The sequence below is a fragment of the Puma concolor genome, chromosome B1 (genome assembly GCF_028749965.1).
Source record: "Puma concolor isolate L17-30 chromosome B1, mPumCon1.1.hap2, whole genome shotgun sequence".
Lineage (NCBI taxonomy): Eukaryota > Metazoa > Chordata > Mammalia > Carnivora > Felidae > Puma > Puma concolor.
Window position 1 is genome coordinate 16,208,770 of NC_141670.1, and position 26,264 is coordinate 16,235,033.

General features: G+C 43.2%; 1 protein-coding gene across 2 annotated transcripts in view; it reads left to right on the forward strand.

Annotated features, from left to right (window-relative positions):
• The first annotated feature begins 2,642 nt into the window (after window positions 1-2,642).
• Window positions 2,643-26,264, forward strand: part of SNX25 (sorting nexin 25) — a 133,660-nt gene continuing 110,038 nt past the window's right edge. Inside the window, exon 1 of one of the 2 annotated variants that reach the window (XM_086703242.1) lies at window positions 2,643-3,394. In XM_086703242.1, coding sequence (XP_086559368.1) covers window positions 2,987-3,394 — 408 coding nt within the window. In that variant the 5' untranslated portion in view covers window positions 2,643-2,986. The remainder of the gene's footprint in view (window positions 3,395-26,264) is intronic. The other variant, XM_025933074.2, reaches the window with a different exon arrangement.

Below are 26,264 nucleotides of genomic sequence, written 5' to 3' on the forward strand. Positions count from 1 at the left end.
ATCTGCTGCCCAATAATACTGGCTATTAAAATCTAAGTGAGTGCGGGGCACCTGGGTGGCTCAGTTGGTTAAGTGTCCAGCTTCGGCTCAGGTTACGATCTCACGGTTCGGTTCGTAGGTTGGAGCCCTGCATTGGCCTCTGTGCTGACAGCTCGGAGCCTGGAGCCTGTTTCAGATTCTGCATCTCCCTCTCTCTCTGCCCCTCCCCTGGTTGCACTCTGTCTCTTTCTCTCTGAAAAATAAATAAACGTTAAAAAAAAAGGCTAAGTGAGTGCAGTTTTTTTTTTTTGCTTTATGTTTCATAACTTGAAAATATTAGAGTAAAATAAAGGTAAATGATAAAGCTCTATTGCCAAACTCTTTACTGGCAAACATAATTAAATACTGTCTCCCTTGTCCCTATCCTTACTTAGGTCCTTTTCTTTATTTTATAGATAAATGGAATTAGATTATGAAGAACTATTAATTCCGGGGAAAAGAAATGTGAACTTTAACATATTTGCAGTGATAAATCATTGGATACCACTGATTAGGGTGAGCAGCCAGATTATCCATGAGAAACTGATTAGTGTATTCTGTCGAGCAAACTGAGGTAGGTTGTTAAAGTAATACAACCAATGAATTATAGCTCTCTATATTTAAGTCCATGTATAGACCACTCCCTGTTTAATTACTGGTTGGGCCATATGTTTGCTTTGGCCAATGGGACATTAGCAAATGTAATGCAAGCAAAAGCTTAAAAAGAATTTGCACAGGGCATCCCTGAAACTGTCATGTGAAGAAGGGCAAGCTGACCTTTGGAGGATAAGTACACAGGAAGCAGAGACGAGCCATCTCAACAGACTCCATAGACCAAATAGCCCAGCCTGTGCACCAGGAGACCATAGTTTCATTAGTTACCCAAGACAAGAGCAGAATTGCCTAATGACCCCAGCCGAAATTGCTGACCCACAAAATCATAAGCAAATAAAGTGGTTATTTGGTGGTAGTTCGTTATGTGACAATAGATGATCGACATACCATATTTCCAGTATGTCTTCTTGATAATAACCTTTGGAATACTTTGTTTTAAAAGAATAAACAACCGGAATTTAAATAAAAACTTGAAACAACAAATAAATTGGCAGATATAAAAATCAATTGCACAGCTCATTGTATGTAAATTATTCTTCATAAAACAATACTTACAAGAAAATTAAAAAATAGTAAAAACACAAAGAATATCCACCAAATATCTTACTCACACATCATATGAATGTGTTTTTTTCTTTGTTGAAATAATGACAGATGATTCCTTATTGAAAAACAGTATAGTCAGAGGAATTTGAAAATATTATTTTAATGCTTATTTTTCTTTTCGAAAAAAATTTTTTTCATGTTTCTATTTATTATTGAAGGAGAGAGAGACAGAGCATGAGCTGGGGAGGAGCAGAGAGAGAGAGGGAGACGTAGAATTTGAAGCAAGCTCCAGGCTCTAAGCTGTCAGCACAGAGGCGGATGCGGGGCTCGAACTCATGAACTGTGAGATCATGACCTGAGCCAAAGTCGGACGCCTAACCGACTGAGCCACCCAGGCGCCCCCAATGCTTATTTTTCTTAACTATGCTCCCTGGGAAGCAGGATATAAATCATTTTATTGGAAAACAATAGTGCTGTTAAACTGTTGAAATTCTTCAGGACTCCTACTTGAAGAGAGTTTTGAGACTTTGCTTTTGTTGCCCCTGTCCTTTCTCACTGCCTCTCTCAGTCTGTTTACCTCGCCTTCCCTTTCTTCTATTCCGGATTTGCCCTATCACCCATCCTTTTAAATCATTAATCTTTTTAGAATTCCTTCGTTTCCTTTCCAATTCTTTTTACCTATTAAAGATACAGCTGCTGCTTTCTTGGTCCTAGTAGTAATTTACTAGCATTTATCTAGCATATCAACATTTTTTTCGGTAAACATTATCTGTATATTAACGACGGGACCACGATAGGAGAATAGGAAAATACGTTCTCTAAAAACGATTTGGACCGCTTTCACTTGCGTGGGTAATAACATTTGTACTGAATCTCTGGTAACAAAAATATAGGGACTTGGAGCCAAAGTGATTATGGCAGCTGTGTACACTCCCTGGCACTAGGCCCACTTCTCTGGGCCTTTCCATAACTAGCAACTGCAGGCTTCATTCCTCTTCCACAGTCGTCGATCCCTTCCCTGAGGCGGCTGGGTGGGGAAAGGAAGGTCGTTGAGGGAACCTGTGTTGAAAGTGAGGCTTAGGAATGGTTTGCCCCCCGAGTCTAAACAGCAGGTGAAAATAAGGCAGACATTTGGGGAGCCCTAAGCAGGCGAACAGGTTCCTTGTCAATGAAGAGCCCAGAGCGAGGATTAAGGGATCACCTGAGCCGGAGAATTAATTACAGGCGCTTCTGACACCTGCGGCAAAATTTTCCATCCTCTGACGGTACCCTGGGGGGAGGGGAGGAGGAGGGCAGGGACCTAGCAGTTTTCCCAGCGATTGGCCGCGCCCCCTCCCCTGAGGGGCGGCGGTGCTCGGACCCCGCCCCCGCGCCGCGGGTGGGCGGCGGGGGCCGGGCGAGGCCGGGCACCTCCCACCTGTCACTCAGCAGGCCGCGGTCGCTCTCCGCCCCCTGCCTGACGAGCACCTCCGGGCCGCTCCCGCCCCCGCTCCGCCTCTGGCTTCGCCAGCTTAAGTCACAACGCGGTCCGGCTACCTGGGCGCGCCCGGCCGGACGGCTGCGGGGCCGGCGCCGGGTGGCGGCGCTGAGGGGTCGCTGAGAGGAGCTCGGCGGCGTTTGTTGGAGCCGTTCCCTCGGTGGGCCGCCGGCGAGGGCATGAGCGCGGACTGCCTGTGCCTCCGGAGCGGCGGCGGCGGCGGCGGGAGCGGCGAGGGGAGGGGGCGCCGCGCAGAGGCCACCGTCCAGGGCAGCGCCGGGGGACAGCAGGGCAGGAGATGTGCCTGTCCTTAGCGGTACAGGAAGCAGCATGCACCCCGATGCCACCGACAGCAGCGGCGCCGGCCTCAGCCTCGTGCCGGCAGCGGCCACCGGCGGCCGCCCAGCCCCGGGCGCCCCGGGCGAGCGGCGGCCGGACGCCCGGGAAGACGCGGCGGCGCCGGGGAGCCCTGGAGGCTGGAGCTGGCGAGTGTCAGTGGCGGTGGCCGCACTCGCCGCCGTGTGCCTCTTCTGCCTGGGGCCCGGTTGCTGGCAGGCGGCCGGAGGCGCGGGGCAGTGCACCGTCCTGCTCCGGCTCAGCCTGTACCTGGGCTGCGCCGCGGCCGCCTTCCTCTTGGGAACCCTGTTCTCCCTCGTCTGCCGGAGCCGGCGAGCCCCGCCGCCCGACTTCGTCGCCACCTGGAGACGGCTGGCCGCGGCCGCCCGCCGCGGGCCGGGGGTAAGTACCGGTCTCCCCAATGCCTCGCGCGCTCGGGCCTCGTCCGGGCCCTCCCCGCTTCCGGTGCCCGCCGCCCGTTCTCGGAGCCCCGGGTGGCTGCGGCGTGGCCGGTCCCCTCTGCCTGGCCTCCCGGAGAGAGACCCGGCTGGGGTTGGTCGGCCCGGCGGGTAGCTGCGAGCGTTCCCTCGGCCCGCGCCGGTGGGGGGTGGGGGGAGAGGGGGCGGGCTCCGAGCTCCTCCGAGCTTGCGGGATGCTCGCCGGGATGCACGTTGTTAGGCAGTGTAGTTGCTCCACAGCCATCCTCAGGCACAACCTTGATAGCTGAATAATCCAAGTCTTGAATGTTGCTCTGCAGTTGGCGAGGGGAGTCCCCCCTGTACGCACGCGCTGCGCCCTGTGCGGATCATGGTGTTTGCTGCTTCTAACCGTTTTCTGGGAGAGGTAACTTTATGACCTTTCACCGGTGCGGAAACTTGCTCAGACAGGCTCGTCTGGCTTAGCTCGCCCTGCCGGGACCTCTCACCCGAGGCTGTGGACACTTCTTACCGCGGCATCCTGTCTTCCACCATGTTGAGAACGCAGCCCCAGCTAGTTTCTGTGATTTTGAAAGGGGATGTCAGATAGCACTTAAGTCTGCAACAAAAGCAAAGGTATCCCAGGGAGGGGTGGGACAGCAGGGCGGTGGTTAGAAAATCTAGGAAATGAGAGTGTTTCAAATGAGCTCTTCTCTTCCTTAGTGCCAGACCGCTACTTGCTCAGCCTCCCAGCTTTCTCTCATACGTAACCCTTTAAATCAAATAAGGAAACTTGATTCTGTTGTAGCTTGTTTTGTTCGGGGCACATTATGCCGAGCCTGAGATTTGTTTCTGCTAATAATGTATATAACACGGGTTTACTATGGGAATTATAACTTCTGCGGGAATATAATTATGAGTTCTATTTCATAAGCCATAGGTTACAGGGTAGTGTCTCTCAATAATCCGGTAAGGAAATAAATAACAAACCCCACAGACCCATGATAGGTGAATTATACTGTTGTTCCAGGCAGTGGAGAAATAAAGTCCAGATTTATTTGAGGTGTGCCTCTCTAGGAGTTGGTTCTTGGTAGAGTAAGTCCTTTCAACCAGAAGTTGGGTATTAATTGCTGGGACATGTAGCTAGTGACAGTGGCATTGGTGTTGGTAGGCAGGGCTGGCTGCCCTGAAGGTTAATACTTTGGGGACAGTTACACAGCCTGTACCACTGCCTGTGAGAAATACCCTCACCACGGCAGGAACAGATGTCCCTTCCCTTCCCAAGACTGCTGTATGGTTTAACACCCCTGCTGACCGGGAATTGCCTGACCACAACAGGAGCAAGTGTCTTAAGACCTACAGAGAGCTGTTTAGATCGGCAAAGAGTAGCCTTGCCCTGCCTGAACACTCTGGGTAGGACCACACAAACTGCTGGTATTTAAAGCCCATTACATCATACTTATTCATCCATATATTCATATGGAGAAGCACTCAGTAGCACAACAGTTCTGCAGATATCATCTTGACATGGTTTCTCAAACTAGATCAAAACAACCTCAATTCAAAACAATATGGATTTGAAATCACAACAGATCAATACACAACATAATGTGGCACTAGCTGCTGGACTGAATGATACTGTCATGAAATTGAAGTTGCCTAAGCACATTCGGGTAAGGGAAATGGCAGTGGTTCATAAGGATATTTGTTAGAGGGATCATTATCCTCTGGGTTTTGTATTTGCTTATGATATGATCCACTTACTCTTGTAAAAATCATCACACTCTTCGCCAAAATTACCCTGTCCTGAGTCTGTCAGTTCAAAATGCAGCCCTGAGATAATGGCTGGAGGGTTGTAGGTAAGGAAGTCAGGCATCCTCACTCTGTAAATCCATCAGGAATTCAGTATATTAAGGTATAGGAACTTCTGTTTCCCTGGTATTCTAAAAAAATTAGTAGTGTTTATTTCCTTTAAAAACCTTCATTTAACTATCCATTTTTTTCATATCTAATTTAGCAAGAGTTGGTAAGCAGGTGTGTTTTATTCTCATGATTTTTTTCTACAATGACAGAAAAATAAGGATTCAAAGATTTTACTAGTTGGCTTATTGATTTGTAAATGATGTTCCATTTCTTTTGAGTATTGTAAGAAATAATTTACTCCATATGTGTTTATCGAGTTTGCTTTTTTTTGATGTTGTATTCATGGTTGAGAGAGCATGAGCGTGGGAGGGGCAGAGAGAGAGAAGGGGACAGAGGATTTGAAGCGGGCTGTATGCTGACAGCAGTGAGCCCAACGCCCGGCTCCAGCTCACAGATCCTGAGGTCCTGACCTGAGCGGAAGTTGGAAGCTCAACCAACCCAGCCACCCAGGCTCCCCTACTGAGTGTTTTATATGAGCCAAGTATTATTCTGCAAGCTGGGGTTGAATCAATGAGACACACAAAAGCCCTACTCTCTGGAGATTATAGTCTTATGGGAGATCAGACAACAAAGGAGATATTTTTTGTTAGTGATAAATGCTTTTGAAACAAAAAATAAGAGTTAAGTGATTAAGAGTGCCTAGTAAGTGGGAGCAGGAAGTTTAGATGGTGAGGTCAGGGTCAAAACCCTGTAGTGTTCTAGTCCTCTGAAGGCCTAGAAGCTGCATGTTGTGGGTTAGTTACCATCCTATTTCCTGGAAAATACATTTCCTCAAACCTCCCAACTCACTTATACTTCTGGGTAGATAAAACTTGGATTAGCATCCAGAAAGATGGTTTAGTAGAGGAATTAGAGAAAATAGTATTCTGTTATTTTTTTAACGTTTATTTTTGAGAGAGGTAGAGTGCAGGGGAGGGGAGGAGTGGGGAGCGAGGAGGAGACTCTGAAGCAGGCTCCAGGCTCTGAGCTGTCAGCACAGAGTTCAACGCAAGGCTTGAACTTGTGAACCGCGAGATCATGACCTTAGCCGAAGTTGGACGCTTAACTGAACCACCCAGGCGCCCAGAGAAAATAGTACTTTAAAGGTGACAGAACATGAAGCAGCATATGTAATCCTGAAGATTTCAGGATAGAAGTGAAATGTAATTTATGGAAAGTAGATCATTGGTCATTTTTTTTGAACTTGGATCCTTATAATAGTCTTTAATGAGAAAGTAAGTACATTAGAAACTTTACTTTCTAAGTCTGTATTGTAATTGAAATGCAGATTTTTCACATAAAATTTTATATTTTTTATTTTAAAAAAAAAATTTTTTTTTTTTAACGTTTATTTATTTTTTTGGGACAGAGAGAGACAGAGCATGAACGGGGGAGGGGCAGAGAGAGAGGGAGACACAGAATCAGAAACAGGCTCCAGGCTCTGAGCCATCAGCCCAGAGCCCGACGCGGGGCTCGAACTCACGGACCGCGAGATCGTGACCTGGCTGAAGTCGGACGCTTAACCGACTGCGCCACCCAGGCGCCCCTAAAATTTTATATTTTTTAAATAGTACTGGTGCTATTTACTCAAGCCTTTAGTTGTGCTGTATTCCTAATTTGTGTTTAGTTTTATTTTGTTTGTTTCAATGCTCTGTTCTTTATGAATGGAAGCATGAGCACGTGGTGTAGTGTAAAATATCTGTCAGTTCTGTGGGGGTAGCAGCTGGACCACACAGGTCATCTAACATATGTGGAGGGGGAGGCTGTTGAGTAGTAAACCAAATGGTGCCTCTGTAAGATACAGTGAGTACATTACTACAGAAATTTTGATTCAGCATGAAGGAAGGAATCGTCATTTGTTCTCACACATTTTAGATTCTTCTAAAATGCTGTCCTTCTAGCTGTCCGTCCTTCCTTCCGTCTTCTTCGTTTTCTTTTTGGTCTCCTATAGAGGGAAAAAAAATGCATACATCATTCAAAGTAGGCAGCTAAAAAAGCCACACTGAAAGCAAAAAGTGGTTTTTGTGTCAGGGAGTGTCTAAAATGCTTCTGTGTGTCTCACAGTGTAGTTATTGGCTGTAAACTCCATGTGATTAGGACCCCTGATTGACACCTTTTGCTATACCTGTATCTAGCAGGAGCTCAGGGAGTGTTTGCAGATGATGATAAAATTGTCTGTTCTCACTACTTCATGCTTTTCCCCCTCCAGTTAATCCAGTAGTAGTAGTTGTTGGGCATCTGCTATGTGCAAGAATTTTTGTTTCATTTGGGTGGGAATTACTGCTGATTAAAGTAGTAACAATCATTTTCAACTCAGGTAGAAATAATATCCAGTGGTGTATTCAAGTCCTGAGGAAGCTTTTCTGTAAGGTCAAGAAGGTCTTGACAGTTGCTCTCTGGGCCCCACTTAGAAAAAACGTGGACTTTGTGGCAGGCCAGCAAGCACACTGGAGCTGTGGTGCTGTGGGGTTGGCCTGGCCCGGGGGGTAACTAACAGTTGTTAGCCCACCTTTGTTGAGCAGGCTGTCATAGCGTGGCGTTCCCGGTCCAAGGTTGTGTTTGGTCTTGCGCCAGGCCAGTTAACTTACCTGGACCAAGAGCCTCCAATTCACTGGTCACAGTTAACTTGACCTTAGCACCTCATCTAACCAAGGCAACGGAAAGAGAAATATGGCAGAAGCCAGTTAGTAGTTTAGAAAACTTAGTTTCATTATTGGACCAGCAATACAAAGCGCATCTTCATATAATGGAAAAAAGGAAAATTATTTCTTACGTTTTGACAATAGGAAGATAAGAGAATAGCTTCTCTACCCATCAATTATTCACATATAGTATGGGTTTTCTCTTTTGCACTATAACTTGTTGGATGTTTCTTGATTTGTGTTCCATAAATTCAAAACTAAGTAATTAACGATGGTCAGAAGGCCGACACGAGAATATCCACAAAAGTGAAATGCTTAATAGCATGTGGGAAACCAAAGTCCACTACTATATGAAGAAAACATTAATGAAAGACTTCAAAGTTCAGGCAGATAGAAAAGTTCAAGTGGTTTATCAAATCTAACAAGCATTTACTGAGTACCTGTTAAATAGCCGCTATTACAATCTTGTTAGATCACTTTTTGCCTAGCTGCTCAGTGCCTGTGCCAGGCACATGGTAGGCTCTCAGTAGATCAGTTTTGCCTGCGTAAATGGATTATTGTTTGAGACGATAGCAAATTTAAGTATTCTACTGACTGTTTTTTAAATTTTTTTCTTAGAAATATTTTTTTACATGTTATTTTTGAGAGAGAGAGAGAGAAAAGCATGAGGGGAGAGGGGCAGAGAGAGAGAGAGAGGAAGACACAGAATCTAAAGGTTCCAGGCTCTGAGCTGTCAACACAGAGCCCAAGGCCAGGCTCAAACTCACAAACTGTGAGATCATGACCTGAACCGAAGTCGGATGCTTAATGGACTGAGCCACCCAGGTGCCCCTACTCACATTTTTAGGTTTAAAATTATAACCCCAGCATCCTGGAGAAGGGTCAGAACCTTGCAGTAAGCTCATTAAGAGCTTGGGAAATTGCTTTCTGGAAATGCAGGGCCATGTTTTTAGCGTTGGGGAGGATTCACAGTTGAACAAGAATCTCCCTGTCCCTGCGCTCTCAGGCTGAGTAGATTGGATTGATAGAGAAGACTGGATGGGAGGGCAGATGTTTATAGAGACAGTAAAATATTCACACAGCAATCCATGGTGCCAGTTGGCTTGGGTAGGACTTTTAGAATTCCTAAATGAGTTCTTTTAGAAATACAAAAGTTCTTTGAGTAAAACAAACTTAATTTAGTTACTTGAGGGGAAAAAGGAAAAGAAACAGGAATTAGGGAGACTATACACAGCCTCTTTGTGACTTTCCTTTATTATGCTAATGTGATAAAGTAATCCTCAATAATTTGATAATGGATAATGGCATAATATACTTCAGAATATTTGTTTGCTAAAGTTTTAACTAGACGATTTAAGTCATGGTGGATAGTGGGAAAAATGTTTTTGAGGAAGATGGCTTTTTGAGAACCCCTTAAATCACAGCATCTTCCCTGTCTGGTATAAAGGTTGTTTTCCTTTAAATTCACACTATTCATAATTTTTAAATTTTTTATGCAGATGATAACATTCACGTTTTAAAAAAAAAAAACGTGTAAAAGGGTATACAGTGACATTTTCCCTACAGACAATATTAATAGTTGTTTATTCTTCCATATATATATTATGCATATACAAGAAAACACAAATATATATTCAAAGAGAGAAGTTTTGGACACCTATAATCTCTTGATACAAAAACAATGATAACACATATAGGACAATTGTTTTTTAGATCTTCATTGTGAAGGCATTTTTTCTTAAGGTTAGGAAACAAGTTATATAGGAATGATAACTTCTAAGTAGGAAGATACATGATTGAGCCTAGAACATAATAATGCTCATCAAACACAGGACATGTATGCTAAGAAGTGAAGAAAGTGTTTATTTGAATTTACCAGACTGTCTAAAGGAAACAATTTTTATTTTCATAATTTATGAAAAAGTAAACAAATTTACAAAAAGTAAACAAAGCAAACTGTTGACAGAGTACATGTACCGTTTAGGATTTGAGTTGCCCCTGAGTATATGAGATGAATTACAGGAGCTAGGATTGCCAAGGTACTTTAGGCCACGTTGTAGAAGTCTTCAATCGAGAGTAAAACCTGATTTTAGTCTGTGGGCATGGCAGCTATTGGCATTTCTTGAGACAGGAGTGATAGTCTCAGAGCTGGGCTTTACAAATGTTAAATGGAAAGTGATTGGGATAAACTCAGGAGGAGAAAATACCATGTTAAATGCAGTGGTAAAAAGTGAGAGTTAATGAGGCTGTGTGAATGGAGATAAAAGGCAATAAATTTGAGTGAGCTTTTTATTTGATGTAAAATATCATTAGTTATCATTACAGATAGGTTTAAGAATCTTTTCAGGAGTGTCCTAACATTCTCTGTAAACAGTAAATTTCGGGGCACCTGGGTGACCCAGTCACTTGGGCATCTGACTGTTGATTTCAGCCCAGGTCATGAGCTCAAAGGATCGAGCCCCACATTTGGCTCTGCCCTGAGCATGGAGCCTGCTTGAGATTCTCTCTCTCTCTCTCTCTCTCTCTCTCTCTCTCTCTCTCTCTCTCCCTCCCTCTCTCCCTCTCTCCCTCTCTCCCTCTCTCCCTCCTCTCCCTCTCCCTCTCCCTCTCCCTCTCCCTCTCCCTCTCCCTCTCCCTCTCCCTCTCCCTCTCCCTCTCCCTCTCCCTCTCCCTCTCCCCCTTTCCCCCTCTCCCCCTCTCCCCCACACACACTTCCCCTTTTCCTCTCCTTCACTAACACATGCCCCCGCCCCCCCCCCCCAATAAACAAACATAATAGTAAATTCAGCCCCCAAACAAAGGGTTGTCTTGTTCACAAAATGAACACAGTTTCCAAGCTTGAATGTTCTCCTTGGAGCCTAAAGTCTGGTCATTTCCTGGGAGGTTGATTTCTCACTGTCTTCTATCTCAAGCTGCTTTTGTTTTGGGAGCATGCTGTGATGTCACCTTCATGATTGAATGTTGCCTTCTTGAAAATCTCTTATGTTTCATTTCCCAACCTTATAGTTTTGGGGGTAGGGAGTACCCCCAGATTCCTGAAAATGTGAGTTCTTGTAGTCAGCATCATGCACATAATTGTACTAAAAAGGTGACTCAGCAGGTTTAGTGCTAAAGGCTCAGGCTTAGAAAATGAACATTGTCTGTAGAAGGCTTTAAATATTAAAATAATAGCGTACAGACTTGTGTAAAACAAAAAAGTTGCACCTTTGCTTTTGGAAAAAAAAAATTGCAAACTTGGAACTTATTTTTTTTACCCTTCCCTCTTAGGTCACTTTCTAAACTAGTGTTGGGGGCGTGGGTGGGAATGATAGGTGTGATCGGCAGCCCTTCTCAAGGGCTCTTCCTGGGTACCCTGAGCCCAGGCCCAGTTACTTATTTCCATATCCTGTGTCAGCCCTGGGCTGTGTGCTTGTATAGTTTCTCCAAACGCAGTGGAGCTTTCCAGAAAGCCCAGGGAACCGATTTGGTTGTATTTTGGTGGGTTTCTCAGCTCAGATTCTGCTTTGGGAGAATGCAGTTGGGAGTGTGAGGTGTGCCTGCTGTGTCCCTGGGCCTGACCTGTTCTGTGCGGTTACTACGGGCACTGACCAGTCCTGGTACATTTGTCAGCCAGCCTGGGGTTTCCGCGTCTGAATAGCTAAGAGCTGGATGTGAAGAAAAACGAATATGGTAACTCCAGATAAAATGCCTCTGGGGCCAAGGAGGAAAAGGAATGAATTGTGCATGTTTAGGATAAGAAACATGAACTTGTTTAGGCCACTGGGATCTATTTAGTAAGCTTTCAGTTGTAGTGTAGAATACTGCTCTTGGAAAATTAGGTAAGTTTTTGCAAATACTTCTTTCTTTCTTTCTTTTTTTTAATACATTTTTTAAAATTTTATTTGAGAGAGACAGAGACAGTGCAAGTGGGGAGGAGGCAGAGAGAGAGGGAGACAGAATCCCAAGCAGGTTCTGTGCTGCCAGCACAGAGCCCAATGCGGAGCTTGAACCCATGAAACCGAGAGATCATGACCTGAGCCAAAGCCAAGAGTCGGACACTTAACCGACTGAGCCACCCAGGCACCCCTACAAATACTTATTTCTAAAGTAACCTGAATTTCTGTAGTTCTCAACCACCTGTGTGTATGAGTGACTTTACATTAATGGTAGTAACTAAAATTTTACAGGTGTTTGCTTCTGTCTGCTCATGCAGAACCTTGGTCTGCAGTACCCCTAGCTGCCCCTCCCCAGACTTCCGAGAGTCCATAGGCAGTGTCTTCTGTATTTGTGAATAAGCTCATTTATATTCCTTCATTTCTGGTGCCTGCAAAGCATTGGAGAGAGGCTTCTCTGCCATCACCACTGTCAGTCTGTGAAAAAGCACATTTCTTTTTGGGCAACTAGGGTTTCAATCCCCCAAAGCTGGATATCCAAGTGTGCTTCCCTCTGAGCCAAAGCCCCAGTTTGTACTTCATAGCAGCTGAAGTGTTGCCCTGTTTCTCTAGGGTATGCATCTCAAAAGACAGCCCCTTCCCTTTTGTCCACCTGGCCAGGAGCAGCCCTGGGAAGCCAGAGCTTTCTTTCCTAGCATCAAAGCTTTCTGTCTGTAGCCTTGAGCCCATATCTACAAGCCACCTCCCAGAAGGTCTCATTACCCTGTGCAAGTTAGTTCTTAAAATATCTACCTGAGGGCTGCATGCAGGCTTTGCCAACTTGTTACACATGGAATTAACATCTTTAAGTATTCCAGAAATTTCTGAGACAGTTAATCTCTTTTTCCTTCTGATTTTCTTTTTTCCTGTTTCATTAAACCTTTCTGAGATGATCATCTCTAGATAAATTCAGGAAGTTGCTTTGCTTTCCTGATTTGAGTTATGGTTGTTCTTGAGTTTTCTTTTTTTATTATCTCACTCTTAGGCGGTCTCATCCTTGAGCCCCCGTAAAAACCATCCCTACAGTCAGGATTAGAGATTTATTCCTCTCTTTTTTTGGGCCTCAGACTCATTTATTCAACTGCTTGACTTGACATTTCCATTTGGCATTTGTCGTGGTGCCTGAAACTCAGCTAGTCCAAGTGTCCCATCCCTCTTCCATTGTCCTTTATGTCCATGACTGGCACCTCCAAAAGTCAGGTCCCATGGCCAGAAGGCTTTGAGTTCCCTGGACATCTCCTTCTCCTCACTGTGCATATGCTGTCCATCATCAGGTCCTGCCTTCTTACCTCTTGAGTGTCTTGCACCCATCCCGTTCTTTCCATCTCTTCTGCTTTGTCCCAGTTGCCATCATGTCTCACCTAGATGGCTGCAGTAGCCTCTCAACTCCTCTCTCTGTCTCCTTGTTGGCATTTTATTTATATTTTTTATTTTTTAAATTTTTAAAATCTTTATTTTTGAGAGAGAGAGAGAGAGAGAGCGCGCACACGCATGAGCAGGTGAGGGGAACAGAGAGAGGGAGGCACAGAACCTGAAGCAGGCTCCAGGCTCTGAGCTGTCGGCACAGAGCCTGACATGGGGCTCGAACTCACAGAGTGCGAGATCATGACCTGAGCTGAAGTCAGATGCTTAACCGATTGAGCCACTCAGGCGCCCTGACCTTGTTGCCATTTTAAAAATGCGAACCTAATTCAATCCATCTTCAGCAACAGGTTTAATTAAAATCCGCTAGTGGCTTCCTGTTCTTCCCAGCTCTTCAGCCTCCTCTGTCTTCACTACCTTCATCCTCATACTCCATCCTTAAAGGGCCATGCTCCCTCCATCACTGGCGACTTTGTACATTGCCTCCTTTGCGTGGAGCAGCCCACTGCCCCCTTACTTAGTCATCACTTGTGCAGGGAGGGTCTCCCTCTCTGCTGTGTGGATTCTCCTGGCACCACATACCTTTTCCTTACTGTACCTACCAACGACTGTAATTTTATATTCCCTTGGATGATTCCTTGTCTGTCTTGATCTCCACAAAGGCAGAAACTCCCCTGTATCTTTAAGAGCATGATTTAGTAGGTGAGCAATAAATCTTTCTTGACCAAATAAATAACTGGGCATTAATAGAGCATTGACAATAAGATAATGGTTTTGGAGCCACTCTTCTGAATTTGAATCATGGCTCTGCCCTAATAACTGTGAGTATGGGCAACCTGCTTAAGATTTCTAGACCTCATGCCTGGGTGGCTCAGTTGGCTAAGTGTCCGATTTCGGCTCAGGTCATGATCTCACAGTTTGTGGTCTCGAGCCCCACATTATGTTCTGTGCTGACTGCTCAAAGACTGGAGCCTGCTTTGGATCCTATGTCTCCCTCTCTCACTGCCCCTCCCCTACTTGTGCTCTGTCTCTGTCTCTCTCAAAAGTAAATAATAAACATTAAAATATTTAAAAAAAAAATTTCTAGAGCTCAGTCTCCTTATATGAAAAATGGAGATAATAAATACTTTTCAAGGGTTATTTGGAGCAATGTTATAGTATTTGAAAATACAAATTCTAATATTTGTAAAAGTGTTTTGAATATAGGAGGTGTTAAGTAGTAGATTTTGCACTATCACTTTTAAAAAAACCTTTTTATTGTAAAATAACAAATGCAGATTCAGAAAATCACAGAAAATAAATGTATAGTTGGATGAATGATCATAAAGAGAACACCCTTGGAACTTCCAGAAACTCCAGAAGCCCCTCTCTATTTCCACCCAATGTCAGCCCCTCCTCTTCCACTTAAGTAACTCTTGACTTTATAGTATTCACTTCCTTGCATGTTGTTATGGTGTTATCACTCAAATGTGCATCAGTGGACATGATAGGTTTTTTCCCCCCATTAAAAAAAAATTAGTTTCTCCTCTATCCTTTTCCTTATGGGATATCCTTATCCTCTTATCCTCTGTCCTTTCTTTGCAATTTATTTGTGAAGAACCTGGAGCATTTGTCCTGTGGAGTATCTTGTGGTCTGGATTTTGCTGATTACACGTGAATGATGCAGTTCAGCATGTCCTCTCCTCTGTATGTCCCGCAAATTGGCAGCTGGATCCAGAGGTGTGATCAAACTTGTGTTCGATCCATTTGACAGACTATAGGTGGTGGTGTGATCTTTCATTGGGAGACACAAAACATCTTACTGACTTTTGGTTATATTAGTAGCTGCTGATGCTTGATAGCTAGGTCCACTAATTTGTTGGGGGTGACAAAATGGTAATGTTCAAATTCTGTCATTTACTTTTCATTTATTGCTTTGAATACTTTTTTTTAATTAAAAAAATTTTTTTAAGTTTATTTAGTTACTTGGAGAGAGAGAGAGAGAAAGAACAAGTCGGGGAGGGGCAGAGAGAGGGAGAGAGAATCCCAAACAGGCTCTGCACCGTCAGCACAGCGCAAAGCCTGATGTGGGGCTTGGACTCACGAATGGTGAGATGAGAACCGAAGCCGAAGTCAGACATTTAACCAACTGAGCCATGCTGGCACCCCTGAATACTTTTTTAAGAGAGACCTGTTTCCCTCATCTATTTGGTTACACAGTGGTATACAGTTCATATAGAAAAGCAGAGCAAATGCTAGATTTTCCCCCATTATTAGTTTCTAAAATGATGAGCTGGTTCCCCAACATCCTTTGAAGGTAATCAATTAGTTATGTGTTTTGAAAAAGGAATTTACTACGAACTTGCAGATGAGAACATAATAGACAGGTTTTGATCAGTTGTAATTATCTTTTTTGAAGCTTCTATAATCCCATCTTTGGCCCATGGGAGCCTTTTGAAGTTGGCTCCAGAGACCTTTCTATATGACCCTACCTTTTGATATGACCCTAATTAGTTTTTAGAGTTTTCTTGCTGTCTGACATAACTGGATATTTCAGGTTCATCTTGAGCAGTTTCTTCTCACACCTGGACTTAGCCATTTCTCCAAAAAGAGCCCTGATTTCTTTTAATGGGAAATGGTATTTCAAGAACTCATTCTGCCTCAGCTCTGAGTAGCACAGCCAAGACCCGGACCCAGCTGTTGGGACTTGATTTGCTTTATTTGTTTGTAGGGTGACCAACCGACCTGATTTGCTTCCAACTGTTTTGGTTTTAGTACCAAAAGTTCTGTGCCCCAGGGGAAAAAAATAAAACTCATTCTAGGTGTTAAGGAGGCTTGTTGCTATTGGTTTGGTCATTGTTTCTTGGCTTTCTCTATGGAGAGATCTGGAAAAGTGTGTTTTGCAGAGAATTCTCTCAGGTGTTAGCTTTATTTATTTCATAGGTCTCCTTAAAGGCAAGTAACACTTTCAACAGTGCTTTGTAATCATCTTTGCCACTTGCTTATCGTAGCCTATCTTGGCATTGTTAACGGGTTCAGGGAAACAGGTTGTATGGTCTCCATTTAATTCATTGCATTCCAGTCCATGGTTGTGTATACAGTGGACACATACGAATATCAAAGAGTAAATGCCTTAGTAATTGCTGTAGCTAAACTTAATATTTATTGTACATACTGTATGCAGCTGGATGTATTACCTAAATTTAAGTTTTAAACCTACCATGTGAGTTAGGACCGTTCATCTCATTTTACAGATGGGAAAACTTAGATTTAGAGCAGCTGAATACTGTATCCAGTCCACATAGCAAGTGGAGGAACTAAGAATTAAACCCAGGTCTCTCTTACCCTGGAGTCCATACACTTAACCACTTTATTACCCTTTTAATTATTAAAGATCAATCTCACCCGATTGAGGTTTAAAAAAATTTGAAATTCTTTGGGATGGTTCTAGGATTTGTTTAGGAATTGATGTCACTTTAGAAGTCTCAGGATGAACTAGAATCATGTCCCAACTACCCCTTCTATGCTCATGATGATCATTTCTAATTGAGTAAGGCTGTTTTTGTTTTCCTGCTGAATCTGGATGAGGCCTCAGAATCCTTTTCAATATAGTATTCCAGGCAATTAGTAAATATTTACTAGAATTGGCACATAATGTGAAACCCATCTGCCATTCTGAGTGAGAACCTCCGAGAAGGGCAGTGATCCCTCTGGATTCCCGTAGCACATTTCTGTCCCTGTATTACTGTCATCATTGTGCTGTATCATAAGTCAGTCACACACTCTTCTCATCTGCTCTGGTAAAAACTAGTTTTCTAAACTATGATCCATAAATGCTTAATTCTTGGAGATACTTTTAGGTACACTTCAAAAACTAGAGGCAGGATGAGAGGCTTGTTTCATCACATAAATTTGAAAAACTAAGTTCTTGAAACTTTCTATTTTAACGTTGAGAAATCCTATAATAAAGGTATCTGTTAAACTGTTTTTAACCCTGTGTTTTTGGAGGGCCTAGTGGCTCAGTGGGTTAAGCGCCCACTCTCGATTTCGGCTCAGGTCATCATCTCACAGTTGGTGAGATTGAGCCCCATGGTGGGCTCTGCCCTCAGAGCATGGAGCTTGCTTGGGATTCTCTCTCTCCCTCTCTCTGCCCCTCCCCTTCCTGCCCCCCTTCCCTACACGGTCTCTTTCTCTCTTTGAAAATAAATAAACATGAAAAAAACTTAGACCCCCTGTATTTTCTACATGTGACCAATCCCTATCCCCCCCCCCTTTTTTTATTAAGCAATAAAGACATCTATTGAGAAATAATACACAATCTAAAGGTCTAGAGGTAGGACAGGCCCCTTGTGGGGAATGTCAAGCCTCCATCACCATTGCTTGTATTTCTTCTGCCCTCTCCTGAGGTGGATTAACTCTTAGACTAGTGGCCAGATGATGGTAGCAGCCTCAGGTACCACAGCCACACCAGGTGATATCCAGAGGAAGAAAGTCCCTTTTGGGAACAAGGAAAAGGTTACTACAAATGCCTCTGGCAGTCTTCTCCTCACATCTTACTGGCTAGGTTTCGGCAAGGGGACAGGGTTTCTGTGATTGACCTGGGTCAACCTTTAGAAAGGAAAGAAATTAGAGTCAAAACAATGAGTACTTACTAGTTTTCATGAGTAGGGCTAACCTGTCTTTTTAGCCTGTCTTCCACACTTCTGCTCATTCTTAAATCTACCTTCTGGGGCACCTGGGTGGCTCAGTCAGTTAAGCTTGATTTTGGCTCAGGTCATAATCTTATGGTTTGTGAGATCGAGCCCCTTGTCAGGCTCTGTGCTGACCGTGCAGAGCCTGCTTTGGATCCTTTCTCCCCTCTCTCTCCCCCTCTCCCCCTCATTCTGTCTCTCTCTCTCTCTAAATAAATAAATAAATATCAACAAAAATATATACCTTCTGTTCCTGAATTTACCCTCGTGTGGTGTATTTGCGAGTAACCACATGCCTCTGAGAAGGCCACAGCCCCCGTTTCTGCCCTTTCACTTCTGCTTGTTAAAGGCCCATTTCAACTGTCCTTCCGTCCTTTGCCAAAAAGTCAGCTTTATCTGCTTTTTGGTTCTGCCCGGTAAATGTTTATTGTGGCGAGGAGAGGGAAAAGTCTGGGTTAATTCCAGGGTCTGGCATGGGAGGATGAATGATTTCAGGAACCATTAGTGCAGGTTTTGAACAGTGGTGGGTAGTGGGTTTTTGCCGTGTAGATTTTGAGAGGCCCGTGGATATGTTCAGCCTGCAGTTAGGTGTGCAGGTCTGCAATCTGAGGGGGAGGCAGGATGAAGGGAGTAGATTTGTTGGCGGTCCGGATACAACACGGTAGTCAAAACTACAGGGTTGATGAGACTGCCCAGGACAGCCTGTAATGGTTGAAACCAGGGAGCCAAGGGCAGGCCGAGGAGGAGCCGTCCGCTGTGGTGTGAGGGCAAACAATGCCGAGACCGTGCGTAGGAGAGAAGAGGCAAGAGAGAAGCAGGGAATAAGTGGCAAGTAGCGTCAGGTGTAGCAGAGAGGTCCAGAAGGAGGACCGAGAAGTGTCCACTGGGTCTGACAACTGGGAGGGTCTTTGGAGACTTGTGACAGTGGTGGTTGGGGAGGCAAAGATGGATGTGGGGGCAGAAATGATATCCTTGTGGGTGAAGAGCAAGGAGGAGGTGAGGAAGGAGAGACAGTATGTGGACGGTGCTCTCTAGAAGCTTGACTGAGGAGTAAAGAAGACAAGGGAGCATTGATAGGATTGTGTGTGTGTTGGGGGTGGGGGGGGCTTTTTGTTGAGGGGAGAGATGTAAACACATTTCCGAGTTAAAGGGGAATCTTGAAAAGGAGACCGGAAGGGCCTGAAAGTCTCAGCTAGAGAATGATTGATAGGGTGGTGTCTAGGCACACAGGACCAGAGCATGGGTGGAGGGTTTGGGCTTGTGACTAGTGGGAAAGACGTACAAAGGGGAGGGTATAGAGAGAACCTCTTAGGAGGTTGGCAGGGAATTCAGATGTTTCAAGCTGGCCCCTACTTTCTCGGTAAGTAGGAAGTAAAGTTAATTGCTGACGGTTAAGAGAATGACCCGTGCAGAGGGTAATTTGAAGATAGGTGGCAAAAAGTTTGGGGGAAAAATAACTATTGGAGAAAATACCAACAAAGTCATTTATTGAGCCCTTACTATTGTACTATAGTAAGTATATTCTCATTTAGTCCTCACAGGGACCCCATGAGATAGTTACCCTTAGCCCCATTTTGTGGACCGGGAAACAGTTTTAAAGAGGTTAAGTGACTTGCTAAAGGTGTCAGGTTATGAACCAGGGATCCAGGCTTTTTCTGACGCTGGAACCAGCCTCTCAGTCTTTATGCTCTATGGCCACACAGCTGGGAGGAAGCCTAGCAAGGATAAGTGGGCAGATTGTTTTATTTATTTAGTTTAGTTTAGTTTTTTAAGATATGAGCACAGGAGTTGCAATTTTATTTTTTTTATTAAATTTTTTTAAAAGTTTGTTTATATATTTTGAGAAATAGACCCCCCCCCACACATACACACAGACACACAAAGCACGAGTTGGGGAGGGGCAGAGAGAGAGGGGGAGAGAGAATCCTAAGCGGGCTCTGCACTGCCAGCACAGAGCCCGACTCGGGCTCTATGAGATCCTGACCAAGCTGAAAGCATGACATGACACTTAAGTAACAGAGCCACCCGGGGCGGGGGCAGGGGGGGGGCCCTGGGCGGATTGTTTTAGAGTTAAGTGCAGTTTGTGGGTTGGAGGCCAGGAGAATGTGGTGACACCCATTGGCATGGTTGTGATACGTTTGCAGGAGGAGCACTCGGCTCCTGCAGTGGAGCCGAGAAAGAGCCAGGCCGTGGGACAGACCAGGGTACAGGAATCCTGATGGGAGCTGCTCAGGTGTCAGCTAAACCAAGGAAGGACCTGAGGCCAGGAGGGAGCTTAGAGGAAGGGGACGGGTAGAAGAGATTGTAAGTCTACTAAGAAAGACCTTGGGGTGGCCACGAGAAAGGGGGAGAAGAGAGGAGGGTCCTGGAGCTGAGGAGCCAAGGGACCGTGTTGTGGATGTGATGTGCCCTGATGTTCCACGTTGTTCATCTTCTTATTTCTTTTGTGACTGAAGGAGTTGCGTCCAGAAGCTCTCTGATAAAATGATGTCTGAGAAGAAAGCTTGCATTGTACATTATGAAATCAGGCAGTGGGAGAGACTAAGGGTGTGTAGAGTGGGGGTGCTGTCTCTTGACTGGCCCAAGGTCAGCTCTGGCAATTCCAGTGTCCCTTATGGCATTTGCTTGGAACTGTACTCAGGTGGTTTTTACCGATTAAAGGCAATAGCAGTTAGATAATAACGTGGTTGTTTTTCTTTAGAGGAGTTTCATTCAGTGCCTGTACTCAGTGTAGGCCGTTCTAGGACTACAAATACTTTTTGATTCAAGCACTACATTTAAAACTACCTTTTGGGGAGCCTGGGGGGGCTCAGCTGGTTAAGCTTCTGACTTTGGCTCAGGTCAAGATCTCACAGTTTGTGAGTTCGAGCCCCGCAGTGGGGGCTGATAGCTCAGAGCCTGGAGCCTGCTTTGGATTCTGTGTCTCCCTCTCTCTCTGCCCACCCAGGTGCCCCAGAAGTTTTGTTCTTTGAATTTTAACATGAATTTTTGATGGAAACGGTAGGAATAATTTTTATGATCTATATCTATGCTGGGACAGGTAACTTTTTACCCATTAGTTAGAAGGGACGTAAAGTCAACTTCTTTGAATAGTTTCCATTGAATTCATTTTGATTTTATCCAACCGTGTTTTTATGGCAATAATTTATCTCCCACATTTCAGTATCTTGTATATCTGTGTGTTGCCTGGGCCACTGTACATGGAGCTCAGCTTTTTGCTTTAAGGGAACTATGGAAATAGAGATACTACTGAATTAGATTACCAATATAATATTTTTCTAACTTGGTAGGTACTAAATATCTAATCACCAGTTTTTATTTAAAAGCTAGCCAACAAATTAATAATAGTATTATGGTATTTCAGAACAGCAATGGAATATTAAAAAAAAAAGTGATTGGTTTTGTTACTAAAGGACTCTGTGAAAAAAAGAATTCTATGTGACTCCTCTCTATTTGTTGAGTTACATGAAAGCCTTGAAGCAGAGGTAACCACTCTTGCTCCCTTATCATTTGGGTTGAGTGGTTTCAGTGAGAACTCTGATGAAATGAGAATAATTCTTGTAATATACCTCAAATATGTATTAACTTAAATTCTTATGAAATGATCTCATGGGTTGATTGTATACTGAGTAACTTTTCTTCCATGACCTGGGCTGAAGATCATAATGTAGAGAAGATACCAGAATAAGGAAGAATATTAGAATTCCAAAGCACAACTTTCCTCAGTGGTATAGCTAGCCTAACTTAATCTCTTTAAAACTGTTTCCTGATCCATAAAACAGGGATAACACTAACTATCTCATGGGGTCACTGAGGATTAAATGACAATGTACTTAGCATACAGCCCAGTACAACATTAAGGACTCAATAAATGTTTTTGCTCTTATTATCTCTAAGAGTTCTTTTTCTAAACCTTTTGCCACCTCTTTTACTTGAAGATAAGCTTCCGTCAAAAATAGATTAAGGCCCTTGAGCACAGAGAATATAATTTATTTCCCTTTGTCTCTGTGGTACCCAACTAAGTGGCAGACACACAGAGTCCTCAGTAAATGTTAGATGATTGAATGAATGGATGGAAATGTGATTCCTATCATGGAAGCCTGTGATTTCCCTCGTGAACTAAAAATTACAATGGAAGTCAGCAACAAAATGGTTATAGAATTTTTATTACATGAACCTTTTCAGGAATGCACAAAGCTAAAGTCAGTTTTCAATTACCCTTCCTGAGACAATTTGCTTTTCCTCATTCTCCTCCTTCTAGCCCTGGTATCTGTTCTGCACTTACCAGTTTATGCAAACTGCTGTCTGCCTGTGTGCTTTCAAGTGCATGTTATTACTTCAGTTTCCAAACCTGTGTCTGATTTGAGATATACTTAAATTTCTCTTAAAATCAAGTGAAGTGTGTTTTGTAAGGATCTTCAGATTTGAGTCCTTGACGTTAGAAGTGAAACACATCTCCCTTCCTGTTAGTCTAATTCTTCCAACTGAGTGGAAAAACAATCCTAAATACATTAACCTACCTCAAAATCTATCTCTGTTGATCAATTAGTAAAGAACTATTCATTTTTCTCCTGGAAAGTAGTTTATTAACCAAGAAATCTGCTTGTGACAGTAAGACCTGAAACCATGAAAGTCATAATACTAATCGCATGTAATAGAACTACAATCATTTTTTGCGAAGGAAATTATTGTAAAAAAATTTAGACTATGACTCTTGGAACTGTAATAAGAACCTATATTTGTAAAGTGCTTTGTAATTTTAAAGCACTTTTACTGCATTATCCTTCTTGAGATGCAGAATCATCCTTTAATATAAATAGAGCAAAAATTATTTAAATTGAATTGAATCTCAAAGAGGTGAATATGTTTACTATAACTCAGCAAGAAAATGGCAAAGAACCAACTACAGCCTACATTTTCTGGGTCTTAATGTAGTGTTTTTGCCATTATAATGTAATGTCATATGCTTTTCCCGTAGTAATAATAGGGGGATTGTGCTCCAGCATAAAGCACATTTGAATTTCATATTTGTTCAGAGAAAGGGTCTGATTTCATACTCTTTCATGGGATCTATTCTCAGATCTATCCCAGCTGAAGAATATCTTTCATTATAGAAATATAAACAGAACCTTGATTCCTATATTTGATGCATACAGGCAGGGTTGGCCTTTAGCCTGAACACAACCATACTTTGATAAACGGTGTAATAAGCTACGGGAGCTACTGATGATCTAATCTACCATTCATCTCTTGCCAAGTTCATTTTAGGTAGAATCACGATAGGGATTTATATTTCTGGAGGCCAAGTTGGCTTCACTGCCCACATATTCCTCAGGCTAGAGAAGGCCCTGGCTTGCTCCTGCCTCTGTGTCCATTACTCATTTCCCTGTCTGGAAGTACCCTGCAGCATCGGGTTTTCCAGGCCCATAGTTCAGGGTTGGCTGAAGAGGCTGGAAAGGGATTTTTCCAGTTCAGCTTTGCATATTTTGTGCTTCACAGCATCTCCTACACCCTCCTACCATACCCCATTCAATTCCTTCAGTTTCTTCTTAGCTCGTAAGACTCCATGAAGCACAAAATTCTTGAGGTACACAGTCCTTTGAATGAAGTCAGACTCCAAATCCAACTATATATTTAATAGACACTTAGTAGTTTTTTAGATTGTTTCTGGTGGTCCTACACTTAGATCAATAGCATAGAAATGAAAATATTTTTTCATTTAAAAGAGAAAGAGGGTCACCTGGGTGGCTCAGTCGGTTAAGCATCTGACTTTGGCTCAGGTCATGATCTCATGGTCTGTGGGTTCGAGCCCCACGTCGGGCTCTGTGCTGACAGCTCAGAGCCTGGAGCCTGCTTCAGATTCTGTGTCTCCCTCTCTCTCTGTCCCTCCCCCACTCACGTGTTGTCTCTCTCTTTCTCAAAAATAAACAATAAAAAGTTTTAAAAAACTAGGAAGAAAATGGTGGAGACAAAGTAAATGCGTAGTAATAGAAGAATAGTTACATTGTGGTAGAAGTCATTCAAAACAATATATTCCAAATCTTATTTCATAAAAGATGCTCATAATACTAATTATGAAAAGCCAGCTGCAGGGGTGCCTGGGTGGCTCAGTTGGTTAAGCGCCCCTAGTTCGCCTCCGGTCATGATCTTAGGCTTTGTGGGTTCAAGCCCTGCATTGGGCTCTGTGCTGACAGCTCAGAGCCTGGAGCCTGCTTTGAATGCTGTGTCTCCCTCTTTGCTCCTCGCCTGCTTGTGTGCTGTCTGTCCAAAATTAAAAATAATAAAAACATTTTAAAAATTTTTAAAAAATTAAAAAGAAAAGCCAGTTGCAGAGCTGTGTGAATACTGTTATCTTAATTTCTTTTAAAAAGTAGGAAAATGATAAAAGTACCAATAATCTGAATTATTGTGTTACCAGGCACTGTTGTAAGTGCTTAATGTGTAGTAACTCATTTAATGCTCTTATCAACCTGAAGAGGTAGGTACTATTGTTATCTTTTATTTATTTATTTTTGGGTACTATTGTTATATTTATTTTAGAGATGAAGAAATTGAGGTTCAGAAAAATAGGTTCCCAAAGTTACATAGTAAGTGTTGGAGTCACCGTCTGAGAGGAAATGCACCAGAATGTCAATAATCATTTCTGGATTAATGGTGTTATGGGTCAGTTTAATTCTTTTATATCTATAATGTTGAACGTGTCTCTACTCTTTATATTGCTGTAAATAGCATTTTAAAAAGAAATAAAGCATGTTTGGAATCTAGAAAAACAATAATAAGAGGACATTTATAGGTTTGAATTTCAAAGAAGCCTTTTATATCTGAAGTAGATATTATACTTGATTTTTTTTTTTTTTTTTTTTTTTTAAGTTTATTTTGAGAGACAGAGCAGAGGAGGGGCAGTGAGAGAGATAAAGAGGAGAATCCCAGGCAGGCTCCGTGCTGAGCTCAAACTCAACAAATCGTGAGATCATGACCTGAGCCAAAACCAAGAGTTGGACGCTTAACTGACTGAGTCACCCAGGTGCCCCCAAATTGTACTTGGTTAAGAGGGGACAATAGACACAAATACCACTACTTTCTATCAGTACAATCTCCCCAGATGATAACCTCTCAGTATGTGACAATGTGTTTGACAATTTTCTTTTATCAATAAAGAGAACAAGACCTTTTTTTAGTTCGTGATTAAACATTGTAAAGCACAATCCAGGAAACTGGCTTCTGATCAAACCGGGTTTTGTTTGAACAAATACTTCACCAGCAATAGAGTGTAAAGGCACATACACTGTAGAACATCTCCAGGAAATGTACACTTTACTCCCTCTAAAGTGTAGCTTCAAAGGCAAAAATATTTCAAGAACAATATGTTTTATTATCTCGGCTCTTGTTTTCTGGTTACTTAACTTTTCAGCCCTTCTTTCTTGCATTTGTTTCCACCATTTCTTTCCTTTCAGAAAACCAACCAGCCAGCCATCCAACTAGCCCACCGATTAGCCTCAAATGTGTTGAAAGTTGGTAACATTTTGAGTTTTATCAGTGATCATGGCTCTATTTGCTAGTAGGTGCCAGGCACTCTGCTAATAAACGCGTTCTGTGCACCAGCAGTGACACAGTAGAGGGCTGTGGTTTGAATGTGGCACGTGGTTTGGCCCAAACAGCATAAGCCCACAGTGTTGGGAATGAAATTGAATTACTTGTAGACAACATCTGAAATTTTTGATTTCCGTTTTTTGCAGAAGAGAGTTGGAGCATCTAGCAGGTACAGCTATGGCCACCCCCTTAACTCACTTATATTCCTTACCAGGCTCCTGCTGTGTTTTTTCATTTTGGGACCCCTGATGTTAGTTATTTAATCCTTTGAGGTATTATAAGCCGTCTTAAGCTAGAGAGGGAATTGGCTGGGTCAAGGATCTGCCATTAGTAAAAAGCACTGTTGGACTTGAGAGCCCGTGTTCTTTCTACTCTGCACTGCCCTCATAGCTCTGTAACGTGGCTCCTCAGCTTCCGTGTTGGGCCATGACGTTTATTACTCGTGTCACAATCTTCTGTCAGTGTCTTAGTCAAATGAGACGAATTTTCAATTATTTCAGTCCTTTCCTATCTTCCTGAGATAGCCTTTCAAGTTTCTTAGTCCCTTATCTTCGGAGGAAGGTTCTGTGTGATTCTTGGATTTCTTTGGTTTTGGAGTAATTATTTTCTGAGGCTGAGGCAGAATATGATTGGCTTGAAAGGAGCTAAGGTTTTGAGAATAACATAGTTTGAGAATGAGAATATTAGTCACGGGATCCCAGTACTTGTCAGATGCTGAGAATACTTGGAAAGACTCTGCCATGTGACGGCTCCATGTGGTTAATGGTGATGATCAGGGC